The sequence below is a fragment of the Trematomus bernacchii genome, unplaced genomic scaffold (genome assembly GCF_902827165.1).
Source record: "Trematomus bernacchii unplaced genomic scaffold, fTreBer1.1, whole genome shotgun sequence".
Taxonomy (NCBI): Eukaryota; Metazoa; Chordata; class Actinopteri; order Perciformes; family Nototheniidae; genus Trematomus; species Trematomus bernacchii.
The window spans coordinates 3,350,508-3,366,122 of record NW_022987616.1 but is presented as its reverse complement, the minus strand read 5'-3'; the positions used below and the strand labels follow the sequence as shown (position 1 = coordinate 3,366,122).

At 39.5% G+C, this 15,615-nt stretch overlaps 1 protein-coding gene across 1 annotated transcript; it reads left to right on the top strand.

The window, feature by feature from the left end:
* The first annotated feature begins 12,056 nt into the window (after positions 1-12,056).
* On the top strand, positions 12,057-15,030 carry bloc1s5 (biogenesis of lysosomal organelles complex-1, subunit 5, muted). The gene is made up of 5 exons (XM_034132220.1): positions 12,057-12,349; positions 12,829-12,911; positions 13,291-13,411; positions 13,919-13,977; positions 14,213-15,030. The coding sequence occupies exons 1-5, from the start codon at positions 12,331-12,333 to the stop codon at positions 14,384-14,386; spliced, it is 456 nt and encodes a 151-aa protein (XP_033988111.1). The 5' UTR covers positions 12,057-12,330; the 3' UTR covers positions 14,387-15,030.
* The last annotated feature ends 585 nt before the right edge of the window (positions 15,031-15,615 follow it).

Below are 15,615 nucleotides of genomic sequence, written 5' to 3'. Positions count from 1 at the left end.
CATGATACACTCTCTCCACTCTTAATGATCTGTGTGTTAAAATGTCAATTAGGCTGTTTAATCTGAAAAATATCAATCATGTATGACTGAACGTTTGTAGTTACTGTGAATGTCATCAAATTAAAGGATCTCTGCACGCTTTCAAAACTAGTACATTCTTCATTATTAGGATAAGTCTAAAGTATTTTCTTATATATCCCCTCAACAGCTAATGTGTCACCGCTGTATGCAATGCTTCAGTGGTGAACAGGAAGACACAAATGGAAACGTCCCCTCTCCATAGAAGTGTTGAATAGCTTAGATTACTTTTTGTATCCATGTAGCCAGGAGTGGTATGCACCCCGCCAGTTGGCTTTTGTGCTTTTTATAGGTGACACAGTGTGATAGACCCTGCCCTCAAACCCTCCATTACAATCATATTGGTCTCCTCTCAACTGTGTTCCTATGGGGCACCGTCACTGCCAAGACTGGCTGAAGTTTAGTCAAAGACATTAAGAGAGCTCCTCCAGGGACAAAACATCAGCAGAGAAGAGAAGAGAAGAGAAGAGAAGAGAAGAGGAGAGAAGAACCATGAGGTCGATGCAGTGCCTTAAAGCTGCAATCCATAACTTGCCGCACGTTCAAAGATGACAGTTTTTAGCACTGCATTTGTGAAGCTGTTTCAACATGTTGTATGCAATTAAAAATAAAACCAGACAATATACATTTTCATATTTTATTTACTGTCCACCATTCAAGTGTTTTAACTGTACTCTCACTCTGATTTCTAATTAAATCAATCATTGATTCCAGAGTGTCCTATTGATCACAGCAAAAGCTTTACAGACAAAATATGAAGGGACAATTATATATATATATATATATATATATATATATACATTTTATCTGAGTATTCTGTTGTTCAATCTGATGTATGCTTCTGTATTATATTTAATTTAATTATTTATTTTTTGGCCCTAGTCGGCAAAATAAGTTTCAAACTTAAATTGGACTAAGCTGGTTAAGTACGGAAAATAAATATATATCCATGAATTCCCAGAGTTATGTACATCTCAATTTGTAACCCTTCAGAGAGAAAAATGATGGGGATACCAGGTGAACATTATTTAAATAGCACAATTTACATTATGTTTCAAGTTATAATGTCCTTATTTATAAAAAATGCAAAAAGTGACAAAGAAAAAATATATATATATATTTCTCCAAAGACATATTGAGAAACATTTTGCAGAGGAATGTCACTTTTGGAGCCTGGAGATGTTCTGCAAGTAAAGAACAATCACACACCCCCACCCATACAAACACAAAGAGTGACAGCGTCTCCCTGAAGGAGGAGTGCTGCCATCTCTCGCCACGGTGGTCATCAGCGCTAAACTCCTGTCAGGTTCCATCTTAAACCCTCACACTCACCCACCCACCCACCCACCCACACACACACACACACACACACACACACACACACACACACACACACACACACACACACACACACACAACACACACACACACACACACACACACACACACACACACACACACACACACACACACACACACACACACACACACACACACACACACACACACACACACACACACACACACACACACACACACACACACACACACACAGGTCTGTCTCAGGGCAGGCTGTAGAGGGGTCAACATGTTGTCACACACACCAGGGAGCAGTGTTGTTGTTGGCAGTCCGATCCTCCTCACTATTGTCCATGTCACCTCACACTCAGTGAACCTGCTGTGGCTATTAGAGTCCGACACGGTGGGTCCAGGAGGACTTAAAAAAGACTTGGCTGCCATCTTTTATTTATCTACTTCTTAGAATAAGTGAGCAGTTCTTCCTCCTGAATAGATCACAGGCAGTGCACAATATACAGTTATTAATGAATGAGACAGAAATGAACAAAGCCGCTTTTGTACCAATTAATGTTTGAGCTAGGTACATCACAGGCAGTGGTGCTTACATAATGAGATACAATGAAAATAACAATAGGCTGTTCATGTTGAAGTAATCTTCGTTCTACATTACTTTTTGAGTCTATCGTTTTCTCGGAAGATTCCTGGAAATAGCTTAATGTACTAGTTATAGTGAAAGTATTTTATTTTATTTTTAAGAAAATGCTACATTTAAAACCAAATTTTGCATCTCATGTGACCTTTCTTAAGGACATTTTGGATTTTTAAATACTTTATTTTGGAAAGGATTTCCTGAGGGTTCTAAAAACATAATTTAATTTCTTTCCTCCCTCGTAAAATTATACCTAAAATGCCCTTAAACAGTCACATGAAATGTGTTTTTGTGAGGCCCAAAGGACAGAGTTTAGGCAGTCAATGTGCTGTGTGTAAATTATTGGTCCATTAATGTTAAGGTTTAATAAGGTTATATCCTTGTAAATTCCTAATTCACTTTTAGTCTACAGCAAATATAATTTTTGTCATTTACACAGTTGCTTAATCTTTTGAAAATATAAATTACATTTCTTATTTCCGTTGGTAAGCACCGCACAAGTTCTTACTAGATTTCTTTAATTTCTTTACGTATTTTATGTATTTAGGTTCATTTAGTGTGTGATGTCTTCCTTAGTGTTGCTGTACTACTCAGAAACTAAATGAACTATTTTTCAGTTTTTCAGCACAGCAGCTACGCCGTCTACTTTCAACAAGATTGACAACTTAATCCTCAGGGCGCTTTCAATCATGCACTTTTCACACAGTCAACAGTTGTTTCAAATCTCACTCCTCAGACAGCCTTTCCTTGATCATTTCCTGTGATGTAAATGTTCACTGAGGAAACATTAAATGTTTTGTTTCATGTCATTTTTGATCATGTGCCTGACATTCACAGCTGTCTAACAACTGGGACAAGAAGAGGTACAAAAAAAAAGATCTTGGTGGAAAAAATGCCTTTCCACTTAAACATGGTACATCTCTCCCAGGTGACTGCTTAGCATTGGCAGTAATTGAAAACTTGCCCCTGGCACTGTGTGTGTGTGTGTGTGTGTGTGTGTGTGTGTGTGTGTGTGTGTGTGTGTGTGTGTGTGTGTGTGTGTGTGTGTGTGTATATGTGTGTGTGTGTGTGTGTGTGTGTGTGAATGAGCATGTGGGCATGCAATAACTGCCTTTTTTCCCCTGTGTTTGAATGTAGCTGTGTGCACATGTGTAGGTGTGTGTGTGCATGTGTCCTTTGTCTCCATCACTAAGCACACTGATGAGCCCACCTTTTGCGATGTATGTTGTTGGGAGTTTAAACATTTTTCCCAACAGGAGGATGAATTAATAACATGTTTTAACACCACCCTCCCTCCCCCCCTCTTTTTGCTCTTCTACTACGAGGGGCCAAATCTCTTCAGCATTTCCAGCCCTGTGAGCTAATTTGACAGCTCACGGGGGTGACGCTGATTCCACTTCGCAGAGACAGGTACCCTAGGGCTAGCCAGCTGGATCGCAGCGGATGCTTACAGATTTGGCTTTAGCTTCATGCTGGGTGTCATCTGTCTCTTTGGTCTGGCGCGGGATAATTTTTGTGTGTGTGTGTGCGTGCGTGCGTGTGTGTGTGTGTGACCGCCCTGACATCATGTGCCTGAGCAGTTTGTGCCTGGCAGGCCTTGTCTGTCCAGGTTGGCCATCAAACACAGCCAGCATGGCCCTAATCTGACGAGGCACCGCTCCAAACATGCCACAGCAGCCCGAGAAGTGTGTGTGTGTGTGTGTGTGTTTGAGTTTGTGTGCTTGTGTGTGTGTGACCCCAGGGCAGACCCCCTTTTTTTCCTACTCTTTGCCTTTCTGCTCTGCTCTGTCCCACGTCGAATATCGACGCACACACACACTCACCCAAGCACTAACTGAAGAAAAACTTCAAAAACCATCAAGTTGAGCTCAGTCGACGCTTCCGCTCAACCTCATCGTCTCAACTCCTCCTCTGCTCAGTGTGTGTGTGTATGGGTTATTTCAATGCACATGTGTGTGTATTTGAAAGCTGCAGCCAGGAGAAGCAATGTTGCCAAATGTAGAGATTTCCTCTTTCAGTCCTGCCTCCATCTTACGTCTGTCACTTTGATTGTGGGCACTTTGCGGGACGCTCTGCCTCCACAGGTCTGTAGACTCCCCCAGCCTGTTGCCCTCAGTCCACTTCGACACTGGCTCTTGGAGAAAGAGGCGATCCCTCCCTGTGTCAGGACGGGAGAGGACAGGGGGACAGACCCCCATGGGAGAAATGACAGTGCAGTTCCCCGTTTATCTAAAGGACGAGCCCTGAAATGGCAGCAGGGGCCCACATCGAACTCTAATCATAGCCGACACACTGGTCTCCCCCCACACACACACACTTCCAGTCCTCCCTCAAAGCCTCAGTACCAATCTCAAGCTCTGAGGGAAATGGTCACCATCATAGCAAGATGACAAGGTTTTGCTGTGAAAGAGAAATATTCTCCCTTCCCTGAAAAGCGCAGGATGATGAGTACATATGTTGATTTTCAGGCTGTGAGCCATGTACCGCCACTGTGTCTTCCCATCAGGCCTTGGGACAGAGTGACAGCAGGATAGTGTCACGCTGCACGGTGACTTGAAAAGTGTCACCGCATAAGGGCCTTCAGTGTGTTTATTTGGGTCTTTACCTTCCTGCTGCACTCCATTCTTGTTTTTTTTAACTGACTATCTTTTATTCTATTTTCTGCTCTCACCCCCTCCACCTCTCCTCCGTGGTGGACGGCTCTGAAGCACCCCGCCTCCAGCAGGCAGAGGGACAAGGAGGTGGTGGCGCCGGGACAAACGACCTGCTTGCAGCCCAGGGACTGAGAGACTGTAAATGATATGAGAGAGTGGATGTGATGAGAGAAGGGCAGGAGTGGGTAGGTGGGTTTCTGGACAGAAGGTCCTCTCCTGCCGCTCCTCCACCCCCACCTCCCCTCAGGCCCAGAGGCCTTGGCATCCAGTGAGCAACACCCCCTCCTTTCGTTCTCCTTACCCCTCTCCCATCACCACCCCCCCACCTGTTCAGAGCCACGGTGCAGTGAGTGGCGTTCAGCGTGTTGTGAACACAAAGCAGCGGCCCGCGGCCCTCTGCCTGGACCTCGGTGCTCGAGACCCAGCCGAGCTGAGAGGGAGACGCAGAGGAAACATGAGAGAGAGAATGGAGAGCAGTAAAATGCAGAATAATTATACCCAGTGGGTAATGCGAGCACCGTCGTTACAGGGGCAGTGTGGTCGGGCCGGGAGGAGAGGCACACTGAGGCGAGAGCGTCACCGGGGCAACTTGCAGGGCCACTGGGCATGTTTGGTAGAAACCACAATCACAGACCTCCCACTGCACGGCTGAAGACCGTGTGTGGAAGTGCTGCAGGAGATCATCTGGATACTGGAGAGCATGTAGGGGGGGGGGGGGGGGGGAGAATACTGCTGCTCTGGTCCGGCACACTGTGTACAGATCATATGTGGAAGAGTGATAAAAAGAGGGGGGTGAAATATTGTATCTTATGAGAAGGAAAATACATACATCTGTATTGTGTTGACTCACTATGCCTATATTTATATAATTCACAATAGCAATCTTTAATGGATTTGCTTTCAAAATAAGAGTCTCTATAACTGTTAATACAAAAATATCCTAAATACCCAGTATGTGATCATATATGATATAATATATTAGATATTTTTGTATCATATTATGATATAAAATTATTGCTTCAGTGTTGAAAATAAAAACATAATGCAATAAAGAATTTATGATGAATGTATTTCTTTATTTCAGATATATTAATATTTTCCAACAAATCCAACATCAAACATTTAAACACTCATTGGCGGAGCTAAATAGTATTTATATGATCATGCGTGTAAACAACTTGACAATATATAAAATATACACGGTAATAAAATAATGTGAATACTTTTATTCATTAACTATAGTAAAATACTAATCAGATTTAAATGATACTTAATGTACAGCTGCTGTAATCGTATAATTGAATGAGACAAAGGCATATTTATCTAACATATAATTTGTAATGCTCTTTTATAACTTTGAGCATTGTCTTTCTTTTGTAGTGACAGTTTTGGAGAGTGTCCCAGAAAGGCTTTATGTTCAGCGCAGCGGTGTCAAATAAAAAGCAGAATTCCCTTAATAGACCTGTGGGACAGAAACACAGAGAAACACAAGATCTGCTCTCATGCAACGAGCTCCGCATGCAGGCTGCAGCCGGGCATCAGGACGCTGCAGATCGAGATGCAGGAGGACAGATACTTCCTCGTTAAGTTGATGTGGGATCCGCTCTCCAAAAAATGTAATGCTTTGGAAAACTCAACTTTGGATAAGTTTGAAAGTAGACCCAGTTTTTCTCCCTCTATGAAAGTTAAAATGCATTATATCCAACACAGTGAAATAAGAAAAACGCAATTTAAATCTTTATATCATTTCAAAATAAAACATTCACATTCAAATGTCTTTCTGACTTAATAATGTAACAATTTATTAGAGACAATTTATATATGTATTTAATGACTGGTCTACAAAAAATATATTTCTGTTTCATTATTTAAACTGCTTTTACACATTTTGTATTAATCTAGAAAGTATTTTTAATAAAATATACAGTATATTAAAAATAATTCATGATGTTATTATAATATTTCTACATTTTAAAATGAATTATTGTGAAGCCCAAATTAGATTTGGATGTTCCCCTGCCTTGCTTTACACATGGTAATGAGTGCTTCATTTACCTAGCCTCTCTACCATTCTCAGGGTTGATCTAAATGTTTTTAATTTCCCCCTGCAGAGTCATGAATAAACAAAACAACAGGATGCACGTTCCTGTTTCAGAGGCCTTTGCAGGGTCTGACATGTTGTGTCCTCTCGAGCTTCTTCAGACGACATGAGGCTGCAGTGAAGAGCTCTCTTTATCCCTCGGCTGTTGATCAATCATTTAATCTCCCTAATAGGCCCAAATCAAAACTAATGGTGCATCTAAGAAGTGTTTAACTAAACAGTGTGGACAGTGGGGGATTTAAGTAGTGCCTTAATGATTTTCTCTTAACTACGCATGACAGTCCTAATGAATTTAGAGCTCACAAACAAACTTTTGACAACTAATATGCAACGTTCGCCCCAAACAATGCCTTTTCTCTCTCGGACTGAATATCTGCACATACTTTGTTCTTGCCACAAGTGCTGTGTTAAAACATTAATGCCAATATATTAGCATTTCATAAAGTGCAATAAAAGCTAATTCAGTCACCAGGGCTTAGCTTGCCTTGGACTTTCTAAACTAATGTGAGTCATTTGGTGCCATCTTGTGGTGACTGGTGGTTTCAAAGACACATACTTAAAGGGCCCATGTCATGGCCATTTCTACTGATCATAATTCCATTGTTGAGGTCTACTAGAATAGATTTATACTGTGCAATTTTCCAAACTCACATTGGTTTCTCATACAGCATCTCTGTAAAGTATGTGTATTCACCGGTATTCACTCTCTGTCCTAAACGGCTTGTTGGAGCTCCTGCCCCCCCCCGGTCGGCGATACAGCGAGAACAAGCGAAACTCATCCTGAGCACACACAAACACTCACAGCCGAAGTAAAAACAATAAGTGTGGCTTGATATTGAGTAAGAAAAAGGTTTATAACGCTGTGAGAATGGGTCTGCGGAGAGCATTTCTCCGCGATCCCAACTTAGTAGCCCGAAAAACGTTTACCCATTTAAACAGTCGTGGTAGATACCTTTTTTTGTTTTAAACATCATAAATACACAAACAACAATGAATACTTACAGGTTGTGTACCCAAATCTCCCGCTGGTCCAAACAAAGTAGGAACAGCATCGTTCTTCAGTGCCCTACGCTGTACATATCCGGCATGAATCGCTGAAAGGTTTGTGAAGCTTTGTTTCGTGAAATGCTGGCAGAGGGTGTGGCCTCTGGGTATTCACACGTCACAGTACCCAGGAAGTAAACAATGGAAAATGAGAAATCTCCAACGAGGCGTTTTGGGGCAGCATAGACTGTGTTAGAGTTTTACTCGCTACAGGGTGTACTTTGAGGGTTTTTGACTCTGCAGACCATTTACATGCATAAAAACCTTCATAATAACACACAAGGGGACGGGTAATAACCGGAAAAGCATGACATGGGCCCTTTAATATACATGTGTATCCAAGGACGGCCCTGACCTGTTTGCTGCCTAGGCGATATTTAAGCTAGATATTTTTGTATAACTATATTAAATAGATAAAGGTGTATTTTACTTGTTTACTTTAATGGTGACCAAAACGTTTGAGACCCACAGAGATAACTTAGACTAAAGTTAACTATCTAAACACTCAGAGAGTCTTTTACCTCACCTGAGCTGAGGTTATCAGAGGAGAGTATCTCCTCCACATTGTTCTAGAAACAGCTTCTTGTATCCGTTAGCGCAGCTAGCTAGCACTAGAAGCTAACAACAACATTCACCGCAACCCGTGGCGTCTGTCGTTTTCCAACCCAGTTTAGATTTGACCACACCCACTTCCGCATTAACGTAACTCTGCGTGACCGCGTCATTGAAGTATAAAGAGAACGTCCCAATGTTAACAAAGCTGAAGTAAAATCTACTCTAGCTTGGAACAAAACTATATGGATTGTCAATCAGTCAGTAAAAGTGAAAAACCCTTCAGCAGTATGCAGCAAGAGGTACACGTTGTATCCTCTTGACAGTGTTGGAGAGTAACAAAGTACATGTACTTAAATACTGTACCTCACAAAAAATGAAATACAAGCTATTAAGCTACATATTGGTTTCTAGTTTATTCTTTTTTAATTAATTAGTTACATTTTATTTTATAGAAAATCATTTGAAAAAAATATATACACTTTTCCACCAGGGAAGAATCAATTCCTCCTTCTATTTAGCATACCTAAAAGGGGATTTGAACCCACATTGATTCCACACTCTACATTGTCAGTTAGTGTCTTTGCCACCATCCTGTCCCAAGTCAGACAGACTAAGATACAGAGAAATAAACTACATTTCAGCTGATGTAAGTCAATTCACAAGTAAGAAACATCTGCTTAAAGTGGGATTTGAACCTATAACCTTCAGACTGCAAAGCACTTTCTCTTCCAGACCAGCTATGAGAAGACAGAAGAAGACTGTGACACCTTGAACATGTTTCAGTTCGGAGTTCCCTTAACAAGTGAAAAGTAAAGCATGAAACATAGAGCCTTCTGGTAGCTCATGTTGTAGTGAAACAGCTTTGCAGTTCATATCCCACCTGAACCCCAGCTGAGTTTTTCTTCATGTCAACTCTAAAAGGACTGTTTCAGTAGGTGTCTCTAATTGTGGACAACCTGTCTAAAATCTTTTAGGATGTAGAGGAGAAAACATTTTTAAACAACTCTTCTAACTTGTGATCTTACATATCTCAGCTCAAATGTAGGTCCTTCCTCTCTCTGGCTCTCTGGCTCTCTGCACCCCTGCAGCTGGGATGGTGCAGTGGCAGGGACCGACAGCGCTGAGAGGACACGATGCAGGTTCAAGAACTGCCGCAGGTATGCCACACAAGAATGAGTGTGTGAATTAACTGTGCAAGGTTTCAAGGGTCTGCTTCAAATAACAAATACAGGGGAAACAATGTCGTCAAACAAACTTGCGTATTTCCGAATTTCAACTTGCGAATTTCCGTATTTCCACTTGCGAATTTTCATCATCGAATTTCTGAATTTCAACGTGGGAACTTGCGAATTTCAACTTGCGTATTTCCAATTTCAACGTGGGAACTTGAGCATTTCTGAATTTCCATCATTGACTTTAAACTTGCTAATTTCTGAATTTCAACGTGGGAAGTTACGAATTTCTGTTTTCCACCATCAAATTTAAACAGTAGCCTAATTTTATTATTTATTTGAACATGATTTTTTTTTCACTTGTGAAGAGACTCTTTGTAATTACTACAAGGTAACATTTACATTTAAATATTGTGTTGCTCATTTAAAGGAATTTGGTTAAAGTACAATGCAGGAGTCAATTACAGAGGCTACTTATTTATATTTATTTATTGATTTATGGAACAGTGATTTAAATTACACGGTTAGGGAACATTTGGGATTGACTAATTGCTTTTAGGTTAAATGCATTTGAAAAAAGCAACGTTCTTTTTTATACAATGTTCATGAATAGACAAGTGAAGTGGAGAACTAATGTAAAGGTTCTAATGTCACTTTATTTCATACACAGATCAAGACTGACATCTGCTGGCCAAACCCTCAGTCTACACTACTGTTTCTCATCCAACAAACATGGGCATACCTCATCCACTCATTTGTGTATGGATTAAACAAACTAGAACTCCAAGCTTATTTTTGAAGCAAATAACCCACAAGTTTGTATTTAATAGGCAGATATGAAACGGTTATCTATTAACATACTTTTGGCAATAAATAGTTTTAGTTTGAGATACTTGGAGGCTCCAGTTGTTAAACCTAACTTTATGTCCAGCAGCTCTGGTAGTCTGTTTTAAACATCCTTTTGTGATCTTCTCTGGTCTCAAGTAAAGAACCTACTGTTGCATACTTTTGTCCACTAACCTAGAACAGAAAAAAATGCAAAAAAACACATGCTACAAGCTGCAAGTTCAAACTCACAAATGTGCAAGTTCCCAAATTAAAAATGTGCTGATGGAAACGCATAAATGTGCAAGTTGAAATGCAGAAATTTGGCAAGTTAAAATTCAGAAATCCCAAGTCGAATTCTATATTAGTTAGTTATTTGAGTCTGACCAATGAAACCACCCTCAGTATTGATAGCAGACACTAATTTTTGCATAATGACAACAGAGACACATTTTAGTGTGCCATACCTTCGGCTGGGATTGAACACGCATTGTTTCCTCTCAGCGCTGATGTTCTGTATCCCTGCCACTGCACCATCTCTCCCTCAGGTGAACAAGGACAACAACAGAGAGAAAGAAGCTTAATTTCACCTGAGATATAGATATTCAAAAATTCCAAGTTGTATATAGAACCAGGTTTAAAGTTTTCAGTGTGTTTATTCAGCAGCCCAATGAAAGCATAAACATATTGATTGAAATACTAATTTTAGTGAGTGATGCCAGTCAGTGTCATTGCCACTACACCATCCCCACAACAGGTTGATTCCTAACCAGAGATGAAAACCAACTTAACTTCAGCTGAGATTCATTTCACAAGTTAAACATTGATACAACATTTGTACATGTTTGATTGAGCACATTATTTGAAATGACAACATATTGATCACAATAATTGTTTTTTTTGAGTGATGCAGCTGAGGTGAGGATTGAATCCACACTGATTCAACTTTGCAATGCGAAACAGAGTCACTACCACTGAACCATCCTAACCACAGGATTAACACAGACAACACTATGCTACATTTCTGCTGACACAAGTCCTTATTGATTTGTAGCCACAACATTCAGACTGCAAAGCTCTTACAAAGAAGAAGAAGAGTTTGTGTTTTTACATGCTTCAGTTTTCACTCATTAAGAATTGTTCAAAGTTGTTCATATGTTGGAATTTGGTTCAGGTACTATGCAGGTTAGGGAGCCTATTAAAAAAGAACTAAAAGATTAATTAAATGTGCTGCTGTAGAAGAATAAACATCAGCTACTTGCATCTTGGCAACCTAAAAGCTAGTAAAATAGCCTACTATTTTTTAAAGTTTCATTTAGGGTCTATATTTAAAAAGAAACGACCTTTATGATGTGATTTTTATTGGAAAAAATGTGTGTAGAATTAATTGAAGTCGTACGTTTTTTTTTTTTTTGCACAGAACAAGACTGCCATCTGCTGTCCAAAACATAGACTACTGTGTCTCATACAGCAAACACACACATTTGAGACTTACAGAGTAAAAAGCACGTCATTGTAGCTTAACTCAAATCAAGACTGCAGAAGAAAGTTGTTCAAGTTGTTTTAAAAAACAAAAACTCATTACGTGTGAGGAACTCTTACCAGAGCTGAATGTGACACCCCTCTCTCGGCCCATTGGTTCAGTCCAGTGGCCTCGAACCCGGAAGCAGTAGTCAATATTTACATTGCTGTCAGCTGACTTTTTTTCACCTGACTGCAATTTACAAAAACTATACAGACTTTTTTTATATTGTAGCTGTTATGTATCACCATTTAATTAACATATAGGCTATGTTAATGACTGATATGTAACTCTTTCGTTTTCACCCTTAGTAGCTAGTTCGCTTATCATTTGGAACACTTAACAAAGTGGTTAGCATTTAGCTGGTGGAGCTAGCTGCTAAACAAGAGACACAGCTTTGATTTGACACCTTACATTAACGTGTCTCAAAAATGGATAAGATTGCTAAAGGTGAGTGAATTTCACAGCAGAAAAATACTTATCATTGTCTGCATGTAAGCGTGGTTTCTTCAGCTTACTGCCATTAACGTTGGTGAATTGGTGATAGACATCAGGAATGGTTTCCTTTTATGGTGTACAAACATGTTGAATAATAAATATGCAAAACTTTATTTGAATTAGAATATAATGATAAGAATATACCCTTCAATTACTGGTATAATGTGTTTAATTTTACATCATAATTGATAAAAAAAAAAACTTATAAACAAGTTTAGACCTTATAATTTGCAACTGTCTTCATCATTCAAATTGTTAATTTTAGAGAAAAATGTTTTTAAATTAGCCATTCACAGTTTCATTGCACCAACTGTGTGCAAAATGTCTGCATGTTAAAAAAGATGACGCTAATGTGTATTGTTTTTTTAAATCCTGTGTGTCCTACTGTATATGCTTAAATTAAATTAATCCGAGCTGTTTTGGTGCTGCAGATGTAGGGGACATCCAGTCCCGGCTGTTGGACCACCGCCCGGTCATCAATGCAGAGATTCGCTACTTTGTGAGAGAGTTTGAGGTACTGGTCATGTCACAAAATATATGTGTTATTCATAAAGCTGCAGGCAAAAAAATATCATTAGACCCACCACATCAGAACGTCAAATATGAACAGAGGTATGGCCTTACAGAAAAATAAATTGTCGGTGGGCAGGGGACACAATATACTGGCACTAATATGACACATTATGTTTAAACATGAATCACAGTAAGTATACAGTACATCTGTATTTACCTTAAATATGAGCAATTTAATCAAGAACTGCATTTTATTTTCCAATTAAGAGGATTACCTGGTGAATAGACAATAAATGGATACACATTTCTTACACATGTAATGTAATGCAAAATGTTAATGTTATTATGTATGGCTAACACTTTCCTCTGTTGTTTCTTAGGAGAAGCGTGGACACAGGGAGAGCAGACTGCTGGAGAACCTCAATAAAATAGTTACGGAAACAAATGAGCAGATGCTGCCTACAGATCTGGAGGGCATACTGTCCAATGTGTTTACGCGGTGTGAGTCTCATCTCTCAGATTCACACTTCATCTTGTAAATTGTGCTAACATTGTGTCAATTGAATGACTCAGCTGACTTATAATCATCCAATCTGTTCTATTTCATATTTAACTTCATATATTTGGGTTTTGGACTGACATGACAAGACATTTAAACACATCTCTTTGGACTTTGAGAAATTTGGATGGATACATTTTCTGACAATTCTAGAAAAAACAATCAACGATTAATGTAGATAAATATGCAGATTATAATGACTATAATGAAAATATGTGTTAGCTTAAGCCACAGGGCAGAGAGATACTCAGTTAAAATGATGTTAACTTGCAAATGAATAGTTTAATGTAATGGTAATTAATTGTTTTGAATCCCTCTGACACAAGAAACCTTCTTAGACAATCACAATAAACACATTTCAATATATACATATATATGTTGTTTAGAGTTAGAGTAAATGACAATGTGGAATATAAATATTAAAATACTTGTTTGCTTTTATTCCACAGTGGATGCTGCAAATCACATGGCGGAGAGAGTCCAGCAGAGGGAGCTAGAGGCCCAGCAGGTAAAAACAACTCCAGGCAAAAGAATCATAGCAGGTGTTCACATTTACATAGCCATGAAGAATAGATTGGATTGAAGATTCCCACCACATTTATGATATTGTGTTCTCTGTGATTGCACCTGTAGGCGACACAGAGCCCCATACACTGCCTGACGTTATTCAGCATATACAGAGATATAAAAGAAGGGCAATTTAGCTAAACATCATTAACTCTCCTCTTCTTTTTCCCTTCCAGAGCACCCAGCTGCAGGGGAGCATGGAGCGTCTGAAGGAGGAGTGGGCAGAGTTTCTGAAGGAGCAGCAGAGATTAAAGGAGGAGGTGGACGAGGAGCACGCCAAGGCAGTCGGACAACTGAGCACCTCGTACAACGAAAAGAAGAAGGACTTGACCAAGTTCTCACCTCACTAATCAGTTCACTCTTTTATTCCATGCTGGTGTTTGTTATGGACGTCTGTTCTGCACGTGCTAAGAACTATCGGCTTTGATTGATGAACCTGTTGGTTGGCATAACATTTGGAGGTTTTGCTCCTGCACAAGACTCAACATTTTCCAAATCGTAAATATGAAAGTGTGATTAACAATGTAGCATTTCACAGGCCATCAAACTTGCACATTTCTGTCTGTAGCACATGGAATTTTCACGGCACCTAAAAGGTCTGGAATATGTCATTTTTAAACAAGCAATCATTTGATTGTTCCTTGGCCGTGAAGTTTTCAACATTTCAAGATTTTTAATGGATGCCCGTCTGAAGGGTGCTGATGATACATTTGCGTAGGCCTCAAGTTAAAAGGAACCTGGAGTTTGGCACCAAGGTGAGATATTGTAGGCACTGGAAGCCAGATAATTAAATGTTAGAACAGTCTTTCTGAGCAGGTGTGTTTAAAGCACAGGTTAAGTGTTGTAGAAACGTTCTCAAACAAAACTGTTTCCAGAACAAATCATCCCTCACATGCTCTCCCATGTTTCAAACACTTCACCTCTGACATGAGCTTCATGTAAACCAACTGTCTATGAAGTAACTTTTATAATAAAGCTATTTTGATGATCAGAAGCAGCTGTTTGTTGTTTGTTTAGCCAGCTCAAATCCGATTTGAATTAATCACATAACACATGTTTGTATGGCTGTTGCAACTAAAAGATAATAAACTATTTTTTATTTTCTTCTGGTTGTAATTTCTTGCTGTTCATGTCAACAATACAAAGAGTGCTTCACAAAATAATAAGTAAAAAAACAAATAAAAACGTTTTGTTTATCGGATGAATTGCACACAGGCATGTTTCACAGCGGAAAGTCAACATAATTCTCAATTCCTCTATTTTTGTAACAGAGACAAGGGGATGGAAATTCTGTTTCTCACCATCCCAGAGAATATGAATATTTAAAAAGAAATATATACATGTGTATATATACATACATACATACAAGCCTTTACACCCACATTAATATATATATATTGTTGTCACGGTTATGCAGCAAACACAATAATGTATTAAAGTTGTAATATGAAATTGTCTGCGGGGGTCTTGACTCTGACACTCAGAGCCTCTGAGGGTCTTCACAGCACTTTTAATGAAGTGTTTTGTTTCCTCCAGACAATGGAGGGTTGTTGGACAGGTTAATGGATGGGTGGGCACA